This window comes from Gadus chalcogrammus, chromosome 11 (genome assembly GCF_026213295.1).
Source record: "Gadus chalcogrammus isolate NIFS_2021 chromosome 11, NIFS_Gcha_1.0, whole genome shotgun sequence".
NCBI lineage: Eukaryota > Metazoa > Chordata > Actinopteri > Gadiformes > Gadidae > Gadus > Gadus chalcogrammus.
Genome location: NC_079422.1, coordinates 18,640,012 through 18,665,011, shown reverse-complemented (window position 1 = coordinate 18,665,011; position 25,000 = coordinate 18,640,012). Strand labels below are relative to the sequence as shown.

The window sequence follows — 25,000 nt, the reverse complement described above, 5'->3', positions numbered from 1 at the left end:
ATACAACGACCGAGAGAGAGAGAGAGAGAGAGAGAGAGAGAGAGAGAGAGAGAGAGAGAGAGAGAGAGAGAGAGAGAGAGAGAGAGAAGGACATGGAGGGTGAGAGAGAGAAGGAATTCAACCCAACAATTTCCTGGTGGTTAAAAACACCAGGAGGAAGTAGTATTTAAAAAAAGGAAAACCTTGTCAGCTGCCCAGCACTAAGCGTTGGTCTCGCTAATGGGTGGACGTTCTTCGGACGGTTTTACAGCACTGTTTTTATGTTCGAAAACACGTTTTCTGACACCCAATTACAGTAGTGGAATGGTACAAATCGTTCTCACGGCACCTGTTTATGGGGTCGATTTCATGAAGTGGTTAATTTGGCTTTTGACAGGGCTATGCGTTGAGATAATGATGGGAATGTAGGGAAAGGCCTTCCGGACAAGGATGTTTTGGGAAATGTATCACTGGGTTGGGGAATAGCTCGAGCTCCAGTTCTTGTCTTTATTTTTTAAGAGCAGTGATAACTGAGATGGCAGGGAAAGCACTAATGATGTATTATGACTTTTGACTTGGGGAAGAGAGTGAGACATACAGCGCCAATTTGGTCAGTTAACATTAACATGTGTCAAATAATGAGGCAGACTCAGTGGCATTTAGTGGAAGGATCACAAATGTGTTTATAAGGCCCTATTGTTAGTATTTAACCCAAAACACTTGCATTTAGTAAGTTTGTTGTTTTTATTCTTACACTGTTTTAAGTTTTTAGCAATCTCTGATACAAAAACGTTTGTCTGGATTATTAAAGTTCTATCTTTACTCAGTTACCTTATCGTCAAACTGTGAAGCAATAGTCCCTCACCTGTGTGTTGCAATTTCAATTTGGGAAATTTCCCCACTCAGAAAAAGCTCAGGAGTAGTTAAAAAAACATGGCACGCTACTCAATCTTCTCCTTGTTTTTCCTTTTTTTGATCATTCCCTTTTTCTATTATGTCCACATTGTTACTATTTGAATGACTGTGTTTGGTTTTGACAGCTCAGTACAGATGGAGACAGGCACCCCTGCCCCCAACACATTTCGGCCAAAACCACATGGTGGAACCCATCCCAGGGCCTAATTGTGCAGATGTTTCTGAACGAGCATCGCGCTTTTCCAGAAATCTTCCGAGCAAAAAAAAATAAAAAAATGGAGGAAAGTAAAAGAAAAAATAAACTGACTTATATATGGTTTTATGAGGATAGGAAGGGACAGGAGGGAGATACAGAGATAGGAAGAATATAGTAATACGAGGAGAGCGGAAAAAGAAAGAAGGATAGGAAGAAATAAAGAGAGAAGGAAAGAAGGCAAGAAAGAGAAAGAGAGAAAGAAAGGTTGAAAGATAGACAGTAAGTAAGAAAGAAGGAAAGAAAGAAAGAGATACAGAAAGAAAGAAAGAAAATGGAAAGATTGAAAGATAGGAAGGAAGATAGAACGAAGGAAAGAAATATAGAAGGAAAGAAAGACAGATAGAGAGAAAGACAGTGTGAGAGAAAGAAGAAAGAAAGTGACGGCATGAGACGAGACGAAAATGAGGTGTCGACAAACACAGAGATCTTAAAACATGTCAGAATGAAGGCCCTTATCAAGCTGCTGTGATTTCCAGAGCGGGGCAAGGCGACCCCGCCCGCCCCCCTGGACCCCCTGGAGAGAAGCTCTTGGCTCGACTCGTCGGGTCTTATCGCGGCGACGCCTGCCAAGCGCCTTTTTGCAAAACACATTTCTGACACGCCGGACTTGACCTGGCCAAGTTCTCTGTCTATTTATTTTTCTTGAGAAACAAGTGTGGGGAAAAGGTAGTGAGCGAAAGGGAAAGCCTTCGCTGAGATCTGGCCTCCAGCGCACCTCGCCGCTCCGAGGTGTTCGCAGAGTGTTAGCGCAAATGAATAAAACATGTACAGCCGAGTCAGCAGAGTGAGACTGATCGCCGAGGAAGATCTATATCCATCCGTCCGTCTGCATGCTGTCTGCGTGTCTGTCTCCCTGTCGATCTAGTTATCCGTCTATCCCTTTCCGCAACCCCAGGGGTTTGCGGATGTTAACCGGCCTTCCTGTCTGCCTCTGACATCTCAAGCTTTGACTTTACGTGACTTTTTCAATATTTTTTTACCGTAGACTAAACATATACTTACAACTAGTAGACTGTTGCATTAAATTTAAATGTTAACGTCAAAATAAAATAAAAAATGACAGTCGACTTCTCAGACTAAACGGTCTGGCTACGTTGCTTCATGTGCGATGGCTGTACGGTAGCACCGGACCTTTTGGGAACCAGTTTCCCCTCCTCGCCCCATGCCGAGGCCCCTCTCAGCGGGCGGCCAGACAATGGGAGAGCAGCGGGGAGAGATTCCCACTGGCACCACTCCAGTGTATATTTAGTCGTCTATCCCTGAGAGTATTTTGTAGTCGGCGCTGTAACTCTTTTCTCGTAACCCCAGTGTGTGTCTGGGATCCGCAGCAAAAGTAAACCAGATGAGTTATTTGTTTTACATGTGGTGCAACCTGTGTGTGTGTGTGTGTGTGTGTATTTGTGTGCGTTGTCTGTTCTATATTGTCATACATATGCATGGGAGTGAGAGACAGAGAGAGAGACTGAGACAGACAGACAGAGAGAGAGACAGAAAGAGAGAGAGAGAGCGAGAGAGAGAATTTATCGTTTGACAATTGCGAATAGGCCAGTGAAGGAACTTTCCCCTTTTTGTATCATTCTGTTTTATAGCTTTATCTACAGCCTCATGTGAATGTAACGCAATTCCTTTCCTGACATCGCAGACAGTATGAGGACTGAGCAGTGCTGGTAAAGTGGTAAAGCATACAAAGACGGAGACAATTTTGAATGTGAATCACTGAATGGATTTAGGAGCGTGCGTGAGGCAAGATAAGATAATGCGGAAAAACCCCCACAATGCAGGGAATCAGTATAATTCTTCCCGGCTTTATTTTACCTTCTTAAAATCCAGGGTGCAGAGTTTGGCCTTCTCCCCAAACTGCCATTTGCACTGCGTGTCTGCGTCGTACATCTCGCCTGGCAGCTTCTCTGGGTACTGGTACTCCTCCAACGCTCTGGGCTCGTCTGATAGACACAGGGCCTGGGCTGAACTGGAGGAGAGAGGAGGAGAGGGGACAGGGGGAGAGGGGAGAGGGGAGAGAGGAGAGAGGAGAGGGGAGAGGGGAGAGTCGAGAGGGTAGTGGAGGAGAGAAGGGGAGAGGAGAGAGGAGAGGAGGTTAGAGAGGAGAGGAGAAGAGTAGGAGAGGGGAGAGGGGAGTGGAGGAGAGAGGGGAGAGGAGGGGAGGTTAGAGAGGTGAGGAGGAGAGGAGGACTCAGCGGTCGATAGAGAGGAGAGGTGAGGGGAGGGGAGAGGAGGATAGAGAGAAAAAAGGGAGAGGGAAGAGGGGAGGAGGAGAGGGGAGAAGAGAGGAGGGGTGAGGAGGAGTGGGGAGTCGAGGAGAGGAGGGAGAGGAGAGGGGAGGGGAGGAGAGGGGAGAGAAAGGAGAGGTGGAAAGACACACGAGGGGAGGGGAGAAGGAGAGGAGACGGGAAGTTCGAAGTTGAGAGGTGGAAAAAGAGAGAAGTGGAGAGGAGAGATGGAGAGGAGATGAGGAGAGGGGGAGAGGGGAGGAGAGATGAGGAGAGGGGGAGAGGGGAGGTGAGAAGAAGAGGGGGTGAGAGGAAATTAGCGGTAGAGAGGAGGAGGAGAAGAGCAGATTATGAGAACATGTTTACCAAAAGTGAATCCATTACAATGGTGGCGGATGTGGGAAAATGGGCGAAGAGTGAGGAGACAGAGGAGAGGAGGAGTGGGAGAGGGAAGGTCAGAGGTGATAGGGAAGGAGAGGTGAAGAGACAAGGGGAGGACAGGAGAAGAAAGCAAGATCACGAAGGACAGACGAGGGGGGAGGGTCTATAATTCATGTATCTTTAAACAACTCTGCTCATACACGACCTGCAGACCTAAACAAAACATTAGCTACGTTTTAACATGTCTTGTTCAGATAAATAATCGCCACCACAATCCAGTCCTTCATAGAGGCACAATTGTGTGAACCAGAATTAGCCCTCTAGGTCCTATTGTTTCTCGTGCGTCGGAGAGAGTGCCATGAATCGTTGCCAAGGCAACATAACAGGCTTGCCAAACTCCAACCCTGAGAGTAATGGTTTAAAGCCATCAGACACTCAATTACCACAGAGGACAGAGAGTAAAGGCTGGCCCCAATTTCTCATATACTAGCCCATTGATGCTTTGTGCGTGTGCGTTTGTGTGTGGTTGTGTTTGTGTGTGTGTGGATTAGTGTGTGTTTGTTTATGTGTGTGTGTGTGTGTTAGTGCGTGTTTGTTTATATGTGTGTGTTTGCCTGTGTGTGTATGTGTGTTTCTATGTGAGTGTGTGTGTGTGTGTGTGTGTTGTGGTACGGGGGTTTCACCGGTAACTGATATCTTTAGTAACCGTACAGAGAAGTTTTACCGCTTAAACGTTGGAATAATATAACACAAAATATCGCAGGGAAGGCTTGAAATGGCACACTAAGTTGGAAACATCCATCGTGTCAGTGAGTGGTCCTGATTGCTTTAGCAGAGAGCGAGACTGTGTCCACCCGTGTGTGTGTGTGTGTGTGTGTGTGTGTGTGTGTGTGTGTGTGTGTGTGCGTGCCGGCGTGTTCGTGTGCGTTGCTTTTTGCGTGCGTACATTTTGATGCGTGTGTGTCGATTTTTATGCACTTTACGAGCCATGTGTCGAGCTATAGAGAACAATGACTGCGCTGCTGTCATTACTGGATCCTGTTCTGTTATCCCTTGTTAGCCACACGATATGTCACAGAGAGAGAAAGAGTCTGAACAACACATTTGAAACACATAAACACACATGGGGACAGGCACTCCAACAGATGGTCGTGAGATCCCGGGTTCCCTTGTTCTCCGGACCACCCTGGCTCCGCATGCCTAGCGGGATGGTTGCGAGCCATGCTTTCGGAGGAGTATGCTGTGTAGTAAGGCATGTCCCACACACCCATACGCAGCTGGGTCGTTGGTACGGGAGGAGGGAGAGAGAGAGGTGGAGGAAAGGGGGGCGGCCGCCATTGTTGCCTATCTCATCGTTTTTTTAAACATCTCCGGGCACTTCCTGTGAACTGTGCTTGATCATCCGGATGCTGTCGTATTTGGAGTGACTTCCGGAAAGGACACTCACCTCTACCTCTCAATGAATCCACATAGGTTTCTGTTTCCATTTCCAATTCCATTGAGGGCATTTAGCAGATGCTTTTATCCAAAGCGGCTTACAATAGTTACGTTTGTCAGAAAAAAGAGAAACAATGCATCGCATCCTTACTGGTACTGCAAGGATGGTCATAGAACCAACTGAAAAAGCACTTACAATTGCTAGGTTAACCCATTCCCTGTATATAACAGAGATAGCTAGGATAAGATGTTTCACAATGCTACGTTTTTTTTGTGGCAGGAAGTACAACATACAATCAGTGTGTAAGAGGGGTGTGTGGGGTGGGGGGGTAACGTGGGGCACTATGCAGAGGCTAGGGGAACTCTATTTCCGTGACAACACGTAAGTCCCACACCGCGCCCGACTTCATCGCAGCCTTCGTCATCGTTTACCGAAGATAAGGAGCGTATCCCAATATCACGCCAAGACTCGAAACCAATTAACCATCGCCAGACCGCGCCTCTTGTTTGTCTTCTCCTTGGCCGACGCTTTGGCTGAATAAATAGCGTTGGTTGTTTGTTCGGACCCCAGCGGGGATCCACATTGGTCACATGGTGCGGGCCTGGCGCGTGACGCCGCGAGCGTTTTGTTTATTTATTCCTGCTGTTAAATATAGGGCTGACAGGCCCTAACGAGGATGAGGTCATCCCCAGCTCTAATAACCCCCCCCCCCCCCCCCCCCCCCCCCCCCCCCCCCCCCTCCGTCTCTGACAGAGGAGAGGTCCGCTGGGGGGGGGGGGGGGGATCCGACAGAATTTAGTGGAGGGCACCGTGCTCTGCCTATCTGGTTACACTAACCCACACACGCCCCGCGTTCAAGCAAACACACACACACACACACACACACATATACACACGGGCATGCACATTCACATACCCACAGGCACACGCACACACCCACACAGATCTGGCTTCGTCTGTTTCACGCGGGCACTCCTTTGCTTGCAGGGGAACATGCGTGTCCACATGCTGTTGGTAACACAAGGCCAACGGCAGCATACGGAGAACAGGGGTATCAGACAGCCTGGCTGCTCTGACAGCTATATTTAAGACCTTTAGACACACACAGACACCCTCGCAAACAGACACACGTGCGCGCACACACGCACACGTAAACCCACACATACATATAGGCAAGCACATATGCACAGCCCAACAGTTGTTTTGCCATTTCAATGCAGCTTCTCACTACCCATGTTTTTCCATCTTTACTATGTGCACCACTGTTACCATGAATTCTGCATTCTTAAATGTGACTATAATGTAACTAACCTGGCATGAATGGAATACACTGGGGGCTTCATTACATGGACTTTCACAGCCAATAGCAATGTCACTGCTAAACAGTACTAAGTGTTACTATTTAACACTGGAATGCAATGACTAACTAACGATGCATTGATCAGTATTGCACAGCATTGCCAGGATAGACACCATAGTGCTGCAAGACAAGTGAAATAGGATTACTGGTGTGTGTGTGTGTGTGTGTGTGTGTGTGTGTGTGTGTGTGTGTGTGTGTGTGTGTGTGTGTGTGTGTGTGTGTGTGTGTTTGTGTGCGTGCATGTGTGTGTTTGCTTGTGCAAGTGTGTCTGCGTGTGTGTGTGCATACCTATAACCATGAATCGGTGTGTGTGTGTGGGTCTGTTTGTGTGTGTGCCTGCATGTGTGTGTTTGTGTGTGCATCTGAATCTGTGTGTGTGTGTGTGTGTGTGTGTGTGTGTGTGTGTGTGTGTGTGTGTGTGTGTGCGCCTGTGCGTTTGGGTGCATGTGTGCATGTAAGTGCGTTCGTGCTAGTGTGCATGTAAGTGCGTGTGCGTGTGTGTGTGTGTGTGTGTGTGTGTGTGTGTGTGTGTGTGTGTGCTTGTGTGTGTGTGCGTGCCTGTGTGCGTGCGTGCGTGTGTGTGGCCTACTTCAGGAAGCGGCTGAGGTACTGTCGGCTGCAGGGCGACCATGAGAAGACTCCGTTGTGCCCGGCCAGCGTGGGGGACATGATGTTCCCCTCAGACTTCTTACATACGTTGCCCTCCCCATCGTGGACCATCCCGAAACTACAGGGAAGCAGGAAGGACAAAAGATAGACGAGAGAACATAATATTAGTGGGCCTACTGAAAAAGTTACGTAGCCTACGTTCTGATGCTAAATACTAAGCATTCACTCCTTACTGAATGCAAATTAAGAAAAAAGGAGGTCAGTGTTGTCTTTGCGACACTATCATCTCCCAACAGAGTATCATAACATTAGCCTCACAGCAGGATTTGCTGTCATATATTAAGGTTCATCTTGTATTCAGCGTCAGCCAAAGTCAGATAGATGACTTGGCAGATAATGAATATGGAATGTAAAAAGCACTTTGGCACTTTAAAAGCAAAAGATTGACTATGTTTCTAGGTACAATAGAAAGACTTCTTTCATCATGACACTAATTTAACCCCTTCAGCGCTGAGCTGAGCCTGCAGTCCCTACTTGTGTCCGGACTCGTGTGCGATGGTGAATGCCAGGCCCAGACCAGTGTCCTCGTTGATGGTGCAGCTCCTGTACTTGCTGCACATTCCGCTGATGGGAGCGAATCCTGCAGGCACGAGAAGGAGTCTGTGAGCCGCAGTCAGCATCCCACCTCCATCACCAAGGTTTGTTAATACATGTTTTAGCATTTATTATTTATGGGTTGATTTGAAAGGGAAAGCACACATTCAATCATTTGAGAAAATGTGGCGAGTTAGCTGGAAGGGCTAGTTGACATCTGCAGGTAATACATTATAACCTCCATGTTCTTTTTGTGTTGCCAAGATGTTTGAAGTGTAACCGTGACATCTTAGCTTGTTTCTTTGACTGTTTTTGTTGTTGTACCACATCTATACAACAACAAAAAAATAAATCTTTATTAGTGGTGGAATAAAGCACTTTATAAATGGGCAGTTTATTTCTGTACTTCATGTGGTAGAGGTTGCTTTTAATACACAGGACACACATGAATAGATACACATGCGGTCATGCCCATGTACACACACACACACACACACACACACACACACACACACACACACACACACACACACACACACACACACACACACACACACACACACACACACACACACACACACACTCACACACACACACAACCTTTGAACTAGGCCTTCCCAGCAGAGACAAGGACTATACTATTCTAGCTGGAAATGCTTTGAAGTTACAGAGCATGAGTTAAAGGGTACTGTGAGTGTATGTGTGTGTGTGTGCGTGTGTGTGTGTGTGTGTGTGTGTGTGTGCGTGTGTGTGGGAGTGTATGTGTGGGCAGTGTGTGCGTGCGTGTATGTGTGCGCATGTGTGTGTGAATGTCAGTGTCTATGTGATGAATATGTCTGTTTATTATTTCTGTGTACAGTATTTTGTACTATATATATATATATGTACTATACTCTGTGTGCATGTGGGCAATTTTGTGTGTGCGTGTGTGTCTGTGGTTGCATGCCCGCATGTCTCTGTGCTTGGGTGAATGCTTGTGTGTGTGTGTGTGTGTGTGTGTGTGTGTGTGTGTGTGTGTGTGTGTGTGTGTGTGTGTGTGTGTGTGTGTGTGTGTGTGTGTGTGTGTGTGTGTGTGTGTGTGTGTGTGTGTGTGTGTGTGTGTGTGTGTGTTTGCGTGCATGCATTTGTGTGTGTGACAACGTCTTCAAACACAAACTTCTAGCCAAGATGAAGACAAGGTGCTTTAATAACACACTTCTGTTTCTACAAAGAAGAACTAAAGGCAAGGACCGAGACACATTTATAAACGTCCCTTACTGTTCAATGATCAGAATAACCTTCAACAGCTTACATAACATGCATATATCGACAGTCGTAAGTAAGGTAAATTAGATACTTATTGCAACATGTATTTTGCATACTTTGGCTTATAAACAGTGGGAGACACAACACAGAGGAACTGACACGTGGCTCCATTAAAAACCATTCACATTTTCTGGCAATCTCCCCGACAACACATTTGCTCCATTTTGTATTTTTGTGTATTTTACTCTGGCATTTGTTTCTAATAAATCCCCCATCAGATAACCATCATATTTATGTTTGCCCCCTTGAAGTGTGAGTGTAAACAGAGCGTTTGGAAAAACCCAATCTCCCACAACACTGCATGCTCTGCAGCAGAGCAACGAGAGCGAGCTCAGGAGATCTGAGAGCAGCAAGGCTGGTAAACATCTGCTCTGGTGTCCGTGTGGGGATGTGACACCGGGACGCACCGTGTGACAGCGGAGTACACAGCCTTCCCAGAGCAGCAGAGAGAGAGAGCTGAGGAGAGCAAGAGCAAGAGAGAGCAATGGAGAGAGAGAGAGAGGGAGAGAGAGAGAGAGAGAGAGAGAGAGGGAGAGAGAGAGAGAGAGAGCGCAAGAGGGAGAGAGAGAGAGAGAGAGAGAGAGAGAGAGAGAGAGCGACAGAGAGAGAGAGAGGGAGAGAGAGAGAGGGAGAGAGAGAGAGAGCGCAAGAGGGAGAGAGACAGAGAGAGAGGGAGAGAGAGAGAGAGAGAGAGAGAGAGAGAGAGAGAGAGAGAGAGAGAGAGAGAGCGAGCTATGGACTATTGCCTAAAGCAGCACCTCCATCTTCTGCACAGTTTCTCTTGGCCCTGGGCATTGACAGTGAACCTTAATACAATTAAAGAAGTTATAAATTTGAAAAAAGACTTAGCCCACAAATACACTCAGACACTGTTAGACACAGAAAACTATCCCTACCTCAACATTATCATCAACACCACCACAGGAAACACATAGCCCAATCAGGCAATACGAAAACATATGAAAACCAAAAAAATATTTAGCCCTTTGGAAAGATTCAACCAACAATCAAAGCAAATTGGCATGTTACTTGTCCCTAAACAGAGAAAACCCAATTTGCACAATACCTGACAACCGTGACAAACAGAGGAGACAGACTGTACACCCACTGCACACAAAACCAACTGGAAACGGAGCTGCACTTCCAAACTTATCATCACATGTCATACCAAGACATCAGGAAAACACACTCTCCACACATTACACACACGCAAGAACCTTGAAAACACTCCAGATGCTAACAAACTGCTGAACAAAACAAATCTGTTTGATTGGATTTTTTTTATTTCTCTGCTGGGAGAAACAAATCAATGTGTGATCACAGCGGCACTATCTGTGACCTGTTGTGATGAGACAATGACCTCAACCTCCTCGTAAACAGAATCATCTTCCTGGAGTCTAATCACCGGGACATGCAACTGCACTTTAGCTGCACTAGTGTGCACACATCCTCAATGCTGTACATGCACAAGCGTCTGTACCGTATCTGCTTATAGGAGATTATAGATCATTTGCTTTTGCAAAGAAAATGTTTGGTTCAGATGTCAATAAAGCTGGTTTGAATTAAATGAAACAGAATATATATATATACATAGATAAACAGATATACGGACATATATAGATAGATAGATAGATAGATAGATAGATAGATAGATAGATAGATAGATAGATAGATAGATAGATAGATAGATAGATAGATAGATAGATAGATAGATAGATAGATAGATAGATAGATAGATAGATAGATAGATAGATAGATAGATAGATAGATAGATAGATAGATAGATAGATCGATCGATCGATCGATCGATCGATCGATCGATCGATCGATAGATAGATAGATAGATAGATAGATAGATAGATAGATAGATAGACAGACAGACAGATAGATAGAAGGCTGGATAGATAGTCAATGTTGGACGTCAGTGTGAGTGTGAGGGCTATATCGCTAGATATAGGACGCAGGATCTCACCCAGCAGATCATTAGATAGATAGATAGATGGATAGATAGATAGATACAGGGTGATGATGGCCGTGAGGACTCTCACCGAGCGTGTCACAGGGGTCGTTCTTCCAGGAGCAGATGTCCAGGCCGGTGAGCAGGATGGCGTGGTCGTGGCGCCGCCCCCCCCTGCCCCCCAGGCCAGACTGCCACTGGCAGAAGCTGTTCAGGGTGTGGTCGGCGTGGTGGTTGATCACCAGACCGTCCTGGAAAAGAGATTGGGAGAGTGAGTGAAGAAAAACAAGATATGGCTTTGTTATGCATGATATACATATATTTATATACATTGTCGTCAAGAGCTTTGATTCAATTTAATTACTGAAGTCGGTACGGTTATGTTACTAATATAAGGAAAAAGCAGAATATGCTTATTGTTGCTAGACCGTAGGTTTCGTCATTCTGACACTTAACTGGCTATCTTAATGAAAACTATTACAGAAACCTAATGATGCAAACAGAGCAACAGTTTACCCTCTGGGAACAAGGCGAGCCTTTGGTGGGTCTCTAATATCAATTTTAGGTCTAGCTCTTCACCTTAATCTTCTCATTGTGTCAGACATTGAATGGACCATTAAACATGAACACAAATTGGGCTTGGTTACATCTTCAGCTTTGAAGAAATGGGGAATATTTTCGTTGCATTCTGGAACCGAAAACTGGCCCCTTTGATGGAAAATTAAAAGCCATTAACATCACACGCAGTTGCTCAAAAAAACAATAAGCCCTTGTCCTTATCTACTTGACTTTTTGAGGACCTTGTGTCTCTGTGCATCAGTCTGTCAGTCTATCTATCCCTCAGTTGCTCTCTCAATGTGTCCTTCTCACTTCTCTCTCTCAACCCCTGTATATTTCGCTCTCTTTTTACATGAGAATTCCCCTCTTTGATCTGGCAAAGACCCAAGTCAACGCAGACCCTATAATTATGGCATTACTACAAAAGAAACTTAGTTGTTAAAATGATCCCCGGGGAAACTCTTGCAGTTCTAAAGCGTATTCAGACCTCAGGGCTACCAGTGCAAAGCCAACAAATAAACAAACACCAGATTATTATTTTATCCTACATTCTTATGAGCTAGCACACCACCAAAAAGGGTTTCCATGGAAACCAACCAAAACTCTTACCTGCTCATCGTCCAACAGTACGAGGCCCACGATGGCGATGTTGATGTTCCCTCCTATCGTCCCATCTTTAAATAGACTCGAAACCTGGAGGACACAGAATCCATGCGCAAATAATAAAGTGTTGATCCTGAGGTTTAGCGTGTAGCTTAGCCAGGTGATTCATGTTGTAGTGTTCACTGAATCCGTGCGGTTTCTTTCTACTAACTACTAACCACATAACGACAACACAAGTTCATCTGATCTCAGTAAAAAAAAAAGTAGTATACCAGGTACCAGGATACGTAAATATTAGGACTTTGACATGTGTGTCTGATACATCGGAAACGAGAGATTACTTTAAGAGTTGACAAATGCTGCCCTGATCCAGCCCGGCAAAAGTGGATTCGCAACTGCTGATTCCTCTTCTTCTCCTCTCAGGTGTATCTGAACATTGATCAAACCCATGGATTTTGGCTTTGAAACAGGGCTCCTTATCTGGATCTGAATCTCCCTCTCTCTCCTCTCAATCGGTCCCTTCCTCTCCCCCCTCCACCCCCTGTGTAGTATGAATATCTCAGGTGTCGCTCCGATTATTTTCATGCTATGCGCTTTTTCCAGAAGTAAGGCTTCCGACGCCATTGACCCATAAACAGATGGACCGTTTGGTCTTTCCCCTTGTTGTGAGCTCCATTCACGGTGAACATGTTACACTTTGAACACTTTAAACCAATCCGCAGTCGGAGTCAGAGCCATGGGTTTCCATTGGCACAGCTGTTGGTTTTTATTGGCTGCTGCGCAAATGCATGGATTTAGCCTCCGAAGAAAGTTTGGATTAGTTAATGCATTAAGAAGTATTAACTAACAGTTAAATAATGCACAGTAATCATGGACTAACAGTGTTCATGTTAACTAAGATATGAATGCAAACACTATGTAATATCGTCTAGATTCAACCTTACCCTAACCCACTACCCCTAATCGTAACCCACTACCGGTAATATCCCCTAAATGATACCCCTATACTCATATTTATTAATGATTAATGAATGTACCATTATCTTAAAATGTTACAAAGATGTTTAGTCTTGTGTGCTCCAGGAAACAAAGCTGTGAAGAGATGGAAGGTTTGGGATCTGGGTCAGGCTGTGTTTAACAATGTGACTCCCTATCACCTCCACCCCCTGCCCCACCCTTCTCCCCCTCCCCCATCCCACATCCCACATCCCATCTGGGCTGGATGGAGCCGTGTTTCCAAAACAGGGGGATTATTGAAGGATTTGTCAGTCAGTCGTTAAGTAGCCAAACAAGCTTTGGGGAGGTACGGCTTCGAGATCAGCTGAGCTGGGTCTTAGCACTAGACCAACACCGCTGTGGCGAAAGATATCCCACCAAGATGTATCGGCTTTCCCCATTTCATCATCCTTGAGGGAGAAAAAAATATATATATATATATATGTGTATGTGTGTGTGTGTGTGTGTTTGTGTGTGTGTAGGTATGTGTGTGGGTGTGTGTGGGAAGGGGAAGTAGTGGTGCAGAGGAAGGACACTGTCACCATGATAAATTGTGGAGTGACACAGTGTGTAATTGGTAATTGCCATAATGTGAGAATGAGCGGAAAATCATTCTTTCGCTGCTAGCGTCCAATAAGGTACTTTCATCTCGCCATCTGAGCTAGTAATAGCCCCCATTACCTTGAATGTGGGTTTAACACTCCATTATCTAATTCAGGTCTCTCCGGGTTTCCAGTCGTAGGACTAAACGGTCTCAGAGGAGCACAAGACACGTTTGTTCACATGGTGTGCCTTTATTGTGTTTTGAAACCAAACGCGCTGCAGATATCCCCTTACCCCCCACTCCCGCACCCTTCCTCGTCTGTCATCTTTATCCGCGCTCTAGACTAATCTAAAGCGCTGGCATGACCGCTTATGATCTTATCAAAACAAGGGGGGAGAAAACGAAGTCAGCTGTGAATCTTCGCACCCCATTCAACCCCTGACCACTGCAGCCACTGGGGGATTAAAGTGTAAGCTAGCACCTTGATCTGTCCGTGAGCCCGGGGTCGCCCCTGGGGAAACACAGGGTAGTGCAGCGGCTTGTGAATTTGATTGGCTCAAATTGGCGATTTGTGATGTCACAAATAAAATCTTGAATTAGCATAACGATGTCCATGTGGTTTGAATCGAGATTGCTTCGTAATATACGGAAGAGTAAATCCCTACATTATGTAATGTATGGACTCATGTACATGGGGTTCATGATTTAAGTAAAAAAAGATAAGAACTTTGAATGCATATTCAACAGGTCTATTGAAAGGCATACTGAAAAAACATCAAAGCTGTGCGCTACAAACTATGTAGGCTCTAAATTCTCGTAGTTTGATCCTCAGCAGCATGTGGACAAAATCCAATCTCAAATTAGCATGACGATGTCCGTGTGGTTTGAACAGGGATTGTGTTGCAGGAGTCGTTCCCTCACCATGTTGAGCACGGTGAGGACGTACGTGGTGATGTTCTCGTGGCCGTGGTTGTCCATCATCTTCTTGTCCACCACCACCAGCGTCTCCACGTTGAGCTTCTGGTCGCCCGGTTGGTTCTTCATCATCACCTCCCTCTTGCTCCGGGGGGGGATGGCGTACTCGTCCGGGAGAACGAAGGAGTCTCCTTCCAGGGGCTTGGGCATGTCTTCAGTATGAGGGGAAGAGGGAGAAAGAAATGGGAGGAGGATACATTACAAATAGGGCTGAACTATTGAAAGTGGATCGTTATCTCTGAGTTCTAGGATGTGGCGCTTGATGCAAAATGCTTATTTGAGAAATTTTTATGACATTTTTATGAATCTTGCCATTTCTTGATCGGTTCGTCACGGTTTAATGTACTGATTGTGTGTTGCTTTGGATTAAAGCATCAGGTTGATAAATGTAATCGTGTTGTCACAATATTTTAATGAACAATACGCCTTATATGATTATAGGTTTTTTTTCAGGGACATCCAAATGAGAGATTCTCTGATATGTTCCTTTCTGTTCATAAGCACATCAAAGGAAGAGACACAGTGGAAACTAAATCCACAGTACTTGTAAACATGCCTTTGCCAATTAGCAAAGATGTTCAACAAAATTGTAAGTCAAATTAATCATCTCTTCTATTGACATATAGAAGTCGACAGGCACCAAAACTGAACATGAATCAATCTTGGTTGTCAGGGTATTTTCAGTTGTCTTTGTCGGATGAATGACGTTATCGATGAAGGTACACCCTCTTGATTACCACTTTGAAGGCAACTACCTCACACTCCCAGGGAACACACCTGTTCACTCACCTCCGTGCTATCACCACCTACGGCTTTGTGTCTTTGAATACTGTGGAAGAGGTCGAGACAAACATCTGTCTCTTTAGCACTGCTGGGAACCAACCACTGTGCTGCGGCAGCCTTGTCTGCTCATAGCGGGAGATGGGAACGCTAACTAAGCCCTATATATATGTACGCAAGTATGTATGATTATTATATACAGTTATGTGAACATATACACGTTCATTTTAGATGGGTAATGTTTGACTGCTTCAGTCAAATACTGAAGCAACTGACATAATGATGAACTACTGAGGACTTTCCCTTTAACATATCAGCCTCATTTAATTAACGCCAGCTGACTTTATGACACATATGACTTAACATAAACAAATTTCTGACACCCGTTTGGTGGCCAGCAATCTGTGGATACTTTTGGAGTGTGACAATTGTTTAAGTGGATTTGGCCTTGGTCATTTTGACTTCTACTGGGAATAATGAGTAAAACTCTTTTAACGGTCATTATCTTCATGCAGGCTTACCAAACTGTCATTGATCATTTTGGAGAGACATTCTCATGTTGGTTATGGCAGTGAGGATGTTGAAGACCTAAATAATTACTGTCTGGAATTCATTAGTCCTAATTAATGCTTGGAATTTCTAACCATAATATGACTTTGAATGTGTGGAGGTCAAAGCTAATGCGTTTTTAAAAGAGCAATTAGTTAATTGTGGTGGCGGTGTCTCTAAAAGCTCAAAAAAGTCAAGTGATTTATACCCAAAATTAGGTAATGGAAGACTCACGTCATACAATTATAATTTTGTAATTATAAAAAGATAATCAAGATAATTCTAACAATAATATAATTATTATTATTTGATCTTTTTTTATGCAACTATTATTTGCATAACTATTGTACCGTTTATTAAATAATGTATTATCTCAAGACAAACCATGCAAACCTGAATTGAACACCAAAGACCCATTAGTTTAATAACTGACCACATCACTCAAACAAATTGTTTTATAGTGAAAGAAACGTTTCTCGCTGTTCAGTCGCCCCCTGAGGACTCAACACTTAACCTAAACACTTGGAAATCAGGGAGAGCACAACAGTTCGCAAATCAAAGAAACGAGCGTCGAGCCCTGGTGGATTTTGGCACCATCTCACCTCCAATCTCTGGGTTATCGTAAACTTTCACCCCTGTCCTGCCCGCACGTGATAAAGTTTAGGGGGATTAGAAAGTTTGCTTATACAGCAGGTGAGTGACCAAAGGGTTTTCTCGGCTGGAACACCGCACAGGTGTTCGGTGATGTCATTACATGGGAATGTAAACATGAGTGTGTTTTCACGGGGGGGGGGGGGGGGGGGGTGGGGGGGGGGGGGGGGGGGGCCCGGCAGACGGTCTCATGTGGTGTGTAAGCAATGGTACTACCCCCCATCTCTCTCTAGCTGCCTTTGAAATGACCTCAAAACCCTGCCTGACAAAAAAATGTCAACAAAGCGTAAGAGGATTTGGGGGGAGAGCTAGCGTTCGTCACTGTGTATGATCTCTGCAGGAAAATGAAATCATGTCCACCCTCATTACTGTAAAAATGTTTTCTGTTCTGCTTTCGGGCCGTCACTTCGTGTTCTCCTTTCACCTACTCACCCCGCATATTTCAAGGATCACCAAATTTCAAACTTTAACCTAATTGTCCTAAAAAACATAGCATCATCAAATGCACTTTGTCGACGTTCCTTTTGAACAAACTCGTACCCTGAGTTCAAGTCACCCGCTGAGTTAATTCGTATAGACTCGTCAGGGTAATTTAGCATTGTCAATAATGTGCAGAACTAAAGGGTGGACCTCGCTTGAGATTTGCTTGAGCTATGACTATTATTTCTACTTACTTTAGCACAATGCATCTGGGTTACACCCTAAAGACCCCTATTAACTACATATTCTACAATAACCTCAGAGTTCAGGGTTCCTGGAAGGAAGCTACACATTGCAAGGCGCTGGTCTTCAGCTCCCCACAACTAATCATAGATCCTGTCTAGTCCCACTGGTAGAGCACTGCATTGGGGGAGAGGTGTTCCCTTCCCACTGAGGCCACCCATGCTGAACTGTACGAGCTAACATACAGAACAGTGAATGGATGCATGACGTTAGCATTCTTGCATTCAAATGTTTTGGCAATTCAAACAGGTGTAATCAAAGACATACTCAAAAGGCATAAAAGCTGTGGGCTACTATATGATCTCTCCATTCTCATAGATGATTCTCAGTAGCATATGGACAGGAAAGCAGCAAAGGGGTGCTGATTGGAAGGAGAGGTTGCCCTTACATACATTTCTTCCGTCTCCCACAGAAGTGCTGCCTCTGCTTCTCCCCGTGGTTGTAGTCATCGCCATGGTCGCCGTGGTGTCGTATCCCATCGCCACGGTGACCGGTGCGACCGCTGTTGTTGACGGTGAGGTCGTGGAGGTCGCCGTACCCCTCTTCTTCGTCCGTTACCGTACCGTTAGTGCTGCGTCTTTGAGGTTGCAGCGCGGTGGACCTCTTGCTGAGAACGTGGCTCTCCTCCCCGGGGTTCCCGTTCTCGCGGGGTCTCCGATGTCTCGTGTGGGGCTGTGCGTTGCTCCGATACAGGACGTGTGGCTGGTGGCTGGAGGGTCCGGTGAAGTTCTCCCTCCGCGCTAGGCTGTGGGACACGGGCCTCAGGAAGAAGTCTGCGTCCTGCGTTCGGATCAAACCTGACTAGAGGCAAAACAGGCAAGCTTATTAGCGTTTCACGAGCGGCGACTGACCTTTCAGAGCAGAAAGGCTCAGTGAAGGTCTGGTAGTTGTCATGTGGAAGCCCGCGAGGAACATCTCTGAAGGTATTTGAGGGGTTAACCCGTGAACTGTTGCGCATGAAATAACTCAAAGGTTCCTGAGGAGGCCGTTTAAAGCCTGGAGTTTGACTTTGGATGAATTTCGGGAAAATGCTAATTTGATGGAATGGTAGGAATGGATGAAGTGGTCGTTAAAGTTGTGTGAAATACAGATGGATCTCAGAGTCTGAGAGAATGTTTAAAATGTTTAAACTGAATCCGACTGTAAATCGAAATAAACTGCTTTTTGAAGTTAGTTTAACAACGACAATGGATCCAAACTCTTTAATAACAATCAATGCTGCATGGATTCGATTAAAACCCCAATTCTGCATTATATTTCTATATATAATTAGCTTTTCTTTACCATTCTTCTTTACTTTTGGCCTCAACATTTAGCCGTGACAGCTGCAGTGTGGGCAAACCACACTTGCAATCAGTATAAAAAACACTGTTCTAGAGCAAAATCCATCTGGTGTAAATCAGATTTTAATTGTGCTGTGAGCACACCCATGGCAACGTATAGTGAACGATGACGAAATATTTAGGAGAGGGCTGGCCATGTGGGTTTTAAGTAAACATCCATAACCCTTTGACGGCCTACACATTCCTTTCCCCTCCAACCCGGCACTTCCGTCAAACTGACGATAACCCTCTCTCCAGCCAGTTCTTTAGTCCCCGAGTCCGTCTCTGTCAGCACTTAATCAGGGCCCCACTTTGGGGTCGCAGTAAACCTGCTACTGCCCATAAACCTCAAGCACACTCAGTCACTGGATGTGTTTCTTCATGCTTGACATCTGCTTTGCCACCAAGGGTCAGATGTTATCTAAGCACGTGCACCGGGCCCATTTAGGAGAAGGAGACATGGTTTTAAACAGGGGGGGCTGGAGTGATCAGACCCACATACCTCCCTGTCTGTCTGCCTGCATGGTGTCTATCTACCGCTATCTATCCATCTATCCATCCATCCACCCATCCATCTATAATCTAGCCCGGCATATGTGTCTATAACCACCCGTACAGAGGTACGCACATACACACATGCGCACACGGCGCATGTGTGTGTCACACACACATACACACACACATAACCCTTCCCAGACACGCACAACATCTGTGTTAACAGTGTGTTGGCAGCCAGCACTGGCAGGGTGACGGGGCTTGGCAGCGCTGGGGGTGGCATTACAACACGGCTAATTGACTGCAGTCTGCGTTTGAACTGTACGCTGGTGGAGTAGAGGTCCCTGTGTTGGTGCAGCTCCACACTCTGGCTGCCACAGAACAGACCATCACAGGGGTAGTGGTGGGTAGGTTGTTCAATCCCAGTGTTTGCGGTGAGCCTAGGTTGTGTCTGTGTGACTGGGGGTTTGTGTATGACCTAACCCTGGCTAATGTTAGTGTATATGTACAGCAGCATGTTTTGTGTGCATTGCGTGTGTGTGCGTGTGTGTGTGTGTGTGTGTGTGTGTGTGTGTGTGTGTGTGTGTGTGTGTGTGTGTGTGTGTGTGTGTGTGTGTGTGTGTGTGTGTGTGTGTGTGTGTGTGTCTGCACACGAGAATGTGCTGTGTGCATTGTGTCTGTGGGTTTGTGTTTGGGTGCGCCTGTGTATGTCACATTGTATGTGTTAATGTACACAAATTAGATGGTCTGAATCCTGTTCCAATCAGGCAGCCGCGCCAAATCAAGGATCTGTCTGCTAGGAGTTGGATGTGTCTTTAATGAGCCATAGTGCTGATTCTGCATGATTCCTGATCACTAGCTTACTAACACAGCATGGCTGTTTCTTCCATCCTATCAACCACACATTAAGAAAAAAGTCTGTTATTGTGTTAATCAGGGAAATTAAATTGAGTCATTCTTCAGCGGAGAACCATTTTGGAAAGAGCTCAAAATGTAAAGTTGTAGGTCAAAGATTTGCTTTCCAACAATGTTTTTGTAAGGGATAGTTTGATGGAAGTCACTTGTGAGCTGCCAATATTTATTTATTTTTATATAAGCAAAGGGTGCTATACACGTTCTTGAGTTTACATTTTTGGCAGACCAGTGAACATTGTTTGTTTACAGGTGGCTGATATAATGATTATTTTCAACGGTAACAGTTACTGGCGTGTAAAACACCAAAGATTAGCGCCAACAGAGTCCTGCTTAGCATCAGATTTACTGCAGAAACTCTCTGGCCGCCGCTATTTAAAGACAAGTTTGCATTATTTTAATTACGTAACCAACAAACTCAAGACAAAACAAATACAAAGTAGTGCTTGACTCAACTCTATTGTCTTGTGATTGTAAGAGTTGAGGCTGCGGCTGGTTCAATGCTTTCGTAAGACATCGTTGATTACAGAGATAGCCAACCATACACCACTTTATTGTGGCAAACTAAAACCGCAGCTAGAGAGAGAGTGGGAGAGAGAGGAATGAGAGAGTGAGAGAGTGAGAGAGAGTGAGAGAGAGAGAGAGAGAGAGAGAGAGAGAGAGAGAGAGAGAGAGAGAGAGAGAGAGAGAGAGAGAGAGAGGGGGGGGAGGGAGGGAGGGAGAGAGAGAGAGAGAGAGAGAGAGAGGGGGGGGGAGGGAGGGAGGGAGAGAGAGATAGGGAGGGAGGGAGGGAGGGAGGGTGGGAGGGAGGGAGAGAGAGATAGAGTGAGAGAGAAAGAGAGATTGAGATTGAGAGAGAGGTAGAGAGAGAGAGAGAGAGAGAGAGAGAGAGAGGGAGAGATATTGAGAGAGACGATTAAGAAACAGCTAGAGAGAAAAAGAGAGCGAGAGAGAGATTGAGAGATTGAGAGAAATGGGGAAGAAGGAAAGATGCATGGCGTTTGATAGTGGTGGAGGGATTTCAATTTTTTTTTTAAATACATATATATATATATATATATATACATATATAAACATACATACACATGTAATATATACAAAGAAGAGCAACAGGGAATACCCGCAAGTCTACTTTCACTTTCTGAATCGCCGTCCAACAGTCAAGAATCAATCCATTGTTTTTCAAACGGGACTCAGTGTCGCTTCAATCGCTAGTGACAGACGGTGCGCAGTGCTGTCGTCGACGTGGCGCTCGTGGCCGGGCCGTGTCATCACAGACGAGTGCCATAGCCTGGTTCCAAGTCACATCGAGGCACAGACCTGAGTCAAGACGCCGAGGCTGCTCCCTGACAGCCACGTGTAGACGTGGGGCAGACTAAGGCAGTTCTCCAGAGGGGAAGATACCGTACCATACTTATGGCAGGACATGTAGGGGAGACAAAGTCAAACCGCCAGAAGCTGGGACCTCAAGGATGTGGCTGAGCAGGTTCAGAAGGGGGTCACAAAACAAAATGAGTTCACATTTGAGTGATTTGTAGTCGGCGATTTGGGACGGATCCACTTAGTTTGGAAGGCCTTAAAACAGCGAACACAGACAGAGATGGGAAACTTTGCCCCTGTCGCATGCCGAACTGAAAACGAGACACGTTGAACAGATCAAAACGAACGCGATAATCATTTAACACGATATATCCAGTGGCTTATTGACAAACACGGCTCAGATATAAAACAATACCACAAACTAGTAGTGAACAACGGAACTAACATGCAGAGATGATTATTGTAAAATTAGATCTCATTCTCTCCAACCCCGTTCGAACTATCCGTGACATTGACTCCGCGATTGGGAACAGCACCGGGGCAGATGTGCGATGCTATTGACTGGTTATTGCCGTGTTTGTGCTGTTATGGTGAGCTGACATCTGTTATCAACAATTTCACAGTTGGTCATACCCAATCTGGGGCCAAGCGATTTGACATGTATTCAAACCAAATGCTGTCGAGCGTCCTAGCATAAGGAGCGCATTGGCCGCATCAGAACAATAAGCGTTTCAACACGGGCCCATTGACACCGGCCTCGCATTTCTGAACTCCACTTTGGGGAATACCATCATATGGGAGCCACCGGCTTGTGCATTCAACCCAGGAACAATAGGAACCACATGGGAGAGGTTGCTGCACACAGATGCTTCTGTTTCTCCTGCCTCTCCATCGACTCTCACGTTGCCTGTCTGGACCCTAACCCTTAAAGACAATTGTCATCCGTTTTTGCAACCTTGTCCAACGCAAAACAACTAGAGCTTGATAAGGACCGTAAACTGACCTATGAACAGTTACAGTCTTCAATAAAACGACACAGACCACATGTGGTGATGTGTTGTGACGGGCGGCGTGTGGCCCGGTAGGTACAGCGGGCTGGCTGGTGACCTGAAGGTTTCTAGTTCAATCCCCGGCTCCTCCTGGTTGAGTGTCAGTGTCACCCTGTGCTTGACACCTAACCCTAACCCTGCGTTCACACCAAAAGATGCAAAAAGTTGACGCGCGTCGTGATCCCATTCAAAGTGAATATAGAGACGCGTTGCTGCTTTGCTGCCGCAGCATTTGCTGCCGAGAAAACGGGCAGCAAAACTTGATTTGCGGCGCGTCAAAATCTGATTTGCGGCGCGGCATGCCCGTGCCCGCTGCCGGGCACGGGCGAAGGGCGCGTTCACGTATTTTGCGGCGCGTCAAATGCTGCTTGAGTTGAAATATTTCAACTTTTGACGCGCGTCAAACCTTTGACGCGCCGCAAAACTTGATTTGACGCGCCGCAAAACTCAGGCGTCAACGCGTTCGGGCAGCAAATGCATCTTTTGGTGTGAACGCAGGGTAACTGCTCCCGACGAGCTGGCTGTTGCATTGCATGGTTGACACCGCCATCGGTGTGTGAATGTGTACATGAATGGGTGAATGTTAGGCAATATTGTTCAGCGCTTCGAGTGGCCACTTCTAAAGAAAGCACTGTATAAATGCAGTCCATGACGTCGGCATTCCTTATTGGGCAATGACCAATAAGGCATCCGAATGGCATCCAACCCAATGCGTTCATTGTGTACTTCAGTGTTATCTATTTATTTTGTGTGTCACGCGTTAGTGCAGTGCAGGCGTCCAGTGCGTCTGTTAGCTGAGTGGCTAAATGAAGAGATTGGGTCATCCCGGTGGCTTCTCCCGAACAGCCCGAGTCATCAGATTACACGTTGCGCTGCGTGAGGTGCAAATAGCAGTCGTAAACACTCCGACACGACGTGGGAGGGCGCAAACAGCTGGACTATCTGGAGTCAAGACTCATCCGGACGTGCAACAACAAGAAACAGGAGGTGGGGGTGGGTGGGTGGGGAAGGGGAATGGGCCTGGGTGCACGTGTGGTGGTGTGTTGGTGTGTTGGTGGATGGGGTAGGGGGTGTTCTCGGAAGGAAAACGGAACTGAGTGAGGAAGCATCATTTAAAAGATGCACCTGACTGGCGTAGTTCTGAATTCTCTCCCTCCCCCACTATCTCTCTCCCCCCCCCTCTCTCTCTCTCTCTCTCTCTCTCTCTCTCTATCTCTCTCTCCCCCCCCCCCCTCTCTCTCTCTGTCTGGCCTGTTCACTTCAAAGTGAACTGTTTATGGTAGTATATAGACCTAGGACTGAAGTTAATATGTGTTCCTTCATCCAAGTCCAGCTTGGATGAAGAAACCTAATTCTATGAAAGGGTCAATAAATGTACAACATCAAACTGTCTCTGAAATAAGCAGTAAAATAATACGTACTGTGTATTCAAGCGAATTGGACTTTTGTTGTAAGATTTTATGTAACGTTATATGTTTGCAGAATAACCGCAGATTTGTCCTTGGGGTATTTTAGTCTAACTTTCAGTGGACAAAGAATAACTATCTACGATTACTTTGATCTCTAAGGACAAAGTCAGGAGTAGGTGGATGTCATGACACCACTCAGAGTGGTCTGGTCTTGTTAACATTATGAAAAATAAGTGAAAAGAAGCCAAAAAATAAAAAAATGAAACAGTGTGAAGGCTCATAGACCACACTGTGTGAATATCAAAGCTTTATCAAAAACCATCAATCATATCATGTTTCTGACTGGTTGGTTTTTGTGTTATTCTGGGCGGGGTGGGGGGTGGGGGGGTGGACTGGGAAAACCCAGAAAAGACGTAGAACATGCACTGGGTTAAAATACTGCTGCTACCATTTTGCCCTGGGGAGTCACAAACACGCCCACATTTTTTTACGAGACCAAAAAAAAAAACATGAGCTCCTGCAAGTGATTTGTAAGTAGGGAGGTGAATGGAGCAGTTCCTTGTGGTTCAGAATGAAAGGTTCATAAGGAGGTGTGCATTCTAAGGATGATCAAGGGGATATTTTGGAAAAAAAGTATGAAAGACTTCTTTAGTTTAACTTGATTCTGAATTATATAGCTTTGCCATGTTGTAGGAAACCATCATTGCTAGGATAAAGTACAGATAGACATGACATTGGGCATGTCCCAGCACAGTCCCTCAAGGTAACTTGAGGCCTTTAAACAAGGCCTTGGCCCTCTTAACACTGTGGAGAGGCATCATTACTGGTGCACTTTTGCTAGATTCGCGATTGCCATGCGTCGATATACATTTCACAATGTTTTCTCTCTCAGAACCAATGTGGTGTACCTTACTTGAATTGAGAGATTTGAAAGCAATCTTTGTAGAGGCATGTTGAATGTATTTTGTAGTGATATTACTTCCTGCTGAGGTTTATCCAAACTGGTGCAAACTGTGAGTTTGATAATGGAGTTGCCGAACTCAAGATGGAGCACTAAAATGTTTAAGGCTGCTTTTGAAAACAACAAAATAA

General features: G+C 45.5%; 1 protein-coding gene across 1 annotated transcript in view; it reads right to left on the bottom strand.

The window, feature by feature from the left end:
* Nucleotides 1-25,000, bottom strand: part of LOC130391373 (A disintegrin and metalloproteinase with thrombospondin motifs 16) — a 66,236-nt gene that overhangs the window by 31,965 nt on the left and 9,271 nt on the right. Inside the window, exons 4-10 of the mRNA XM_056601477.1 lie at nt 17,794-18,202; nt 14,645-14,850; nt 12,190-12,273; nt 11,114-11,273; nt 7,701-7,806; nt 7,147-7,284; nt 2,966-3,119 (exon numbers count right to left, since the gene is read on the bottom strand). Coding sequence (XP_056457452.1) covers nt 2,966-3,119; nt 7,147-7,284; nt 7,701-7,806; nt 11,114-11,273; nt 12,190-12,273; nt 14,645-14,850; nt 17,794-18,202 — 1,257 coding nt within the window. The remainder of the gene's footprint in view (nt 1-2,965; nt 3,120-7,146; nt 7,285-7,700; nt 7,807-11,113; nt 11,274-12,189; nt 12,274-14,644; nt 14,851-17,793; nt 18,203-25,000) is intronic.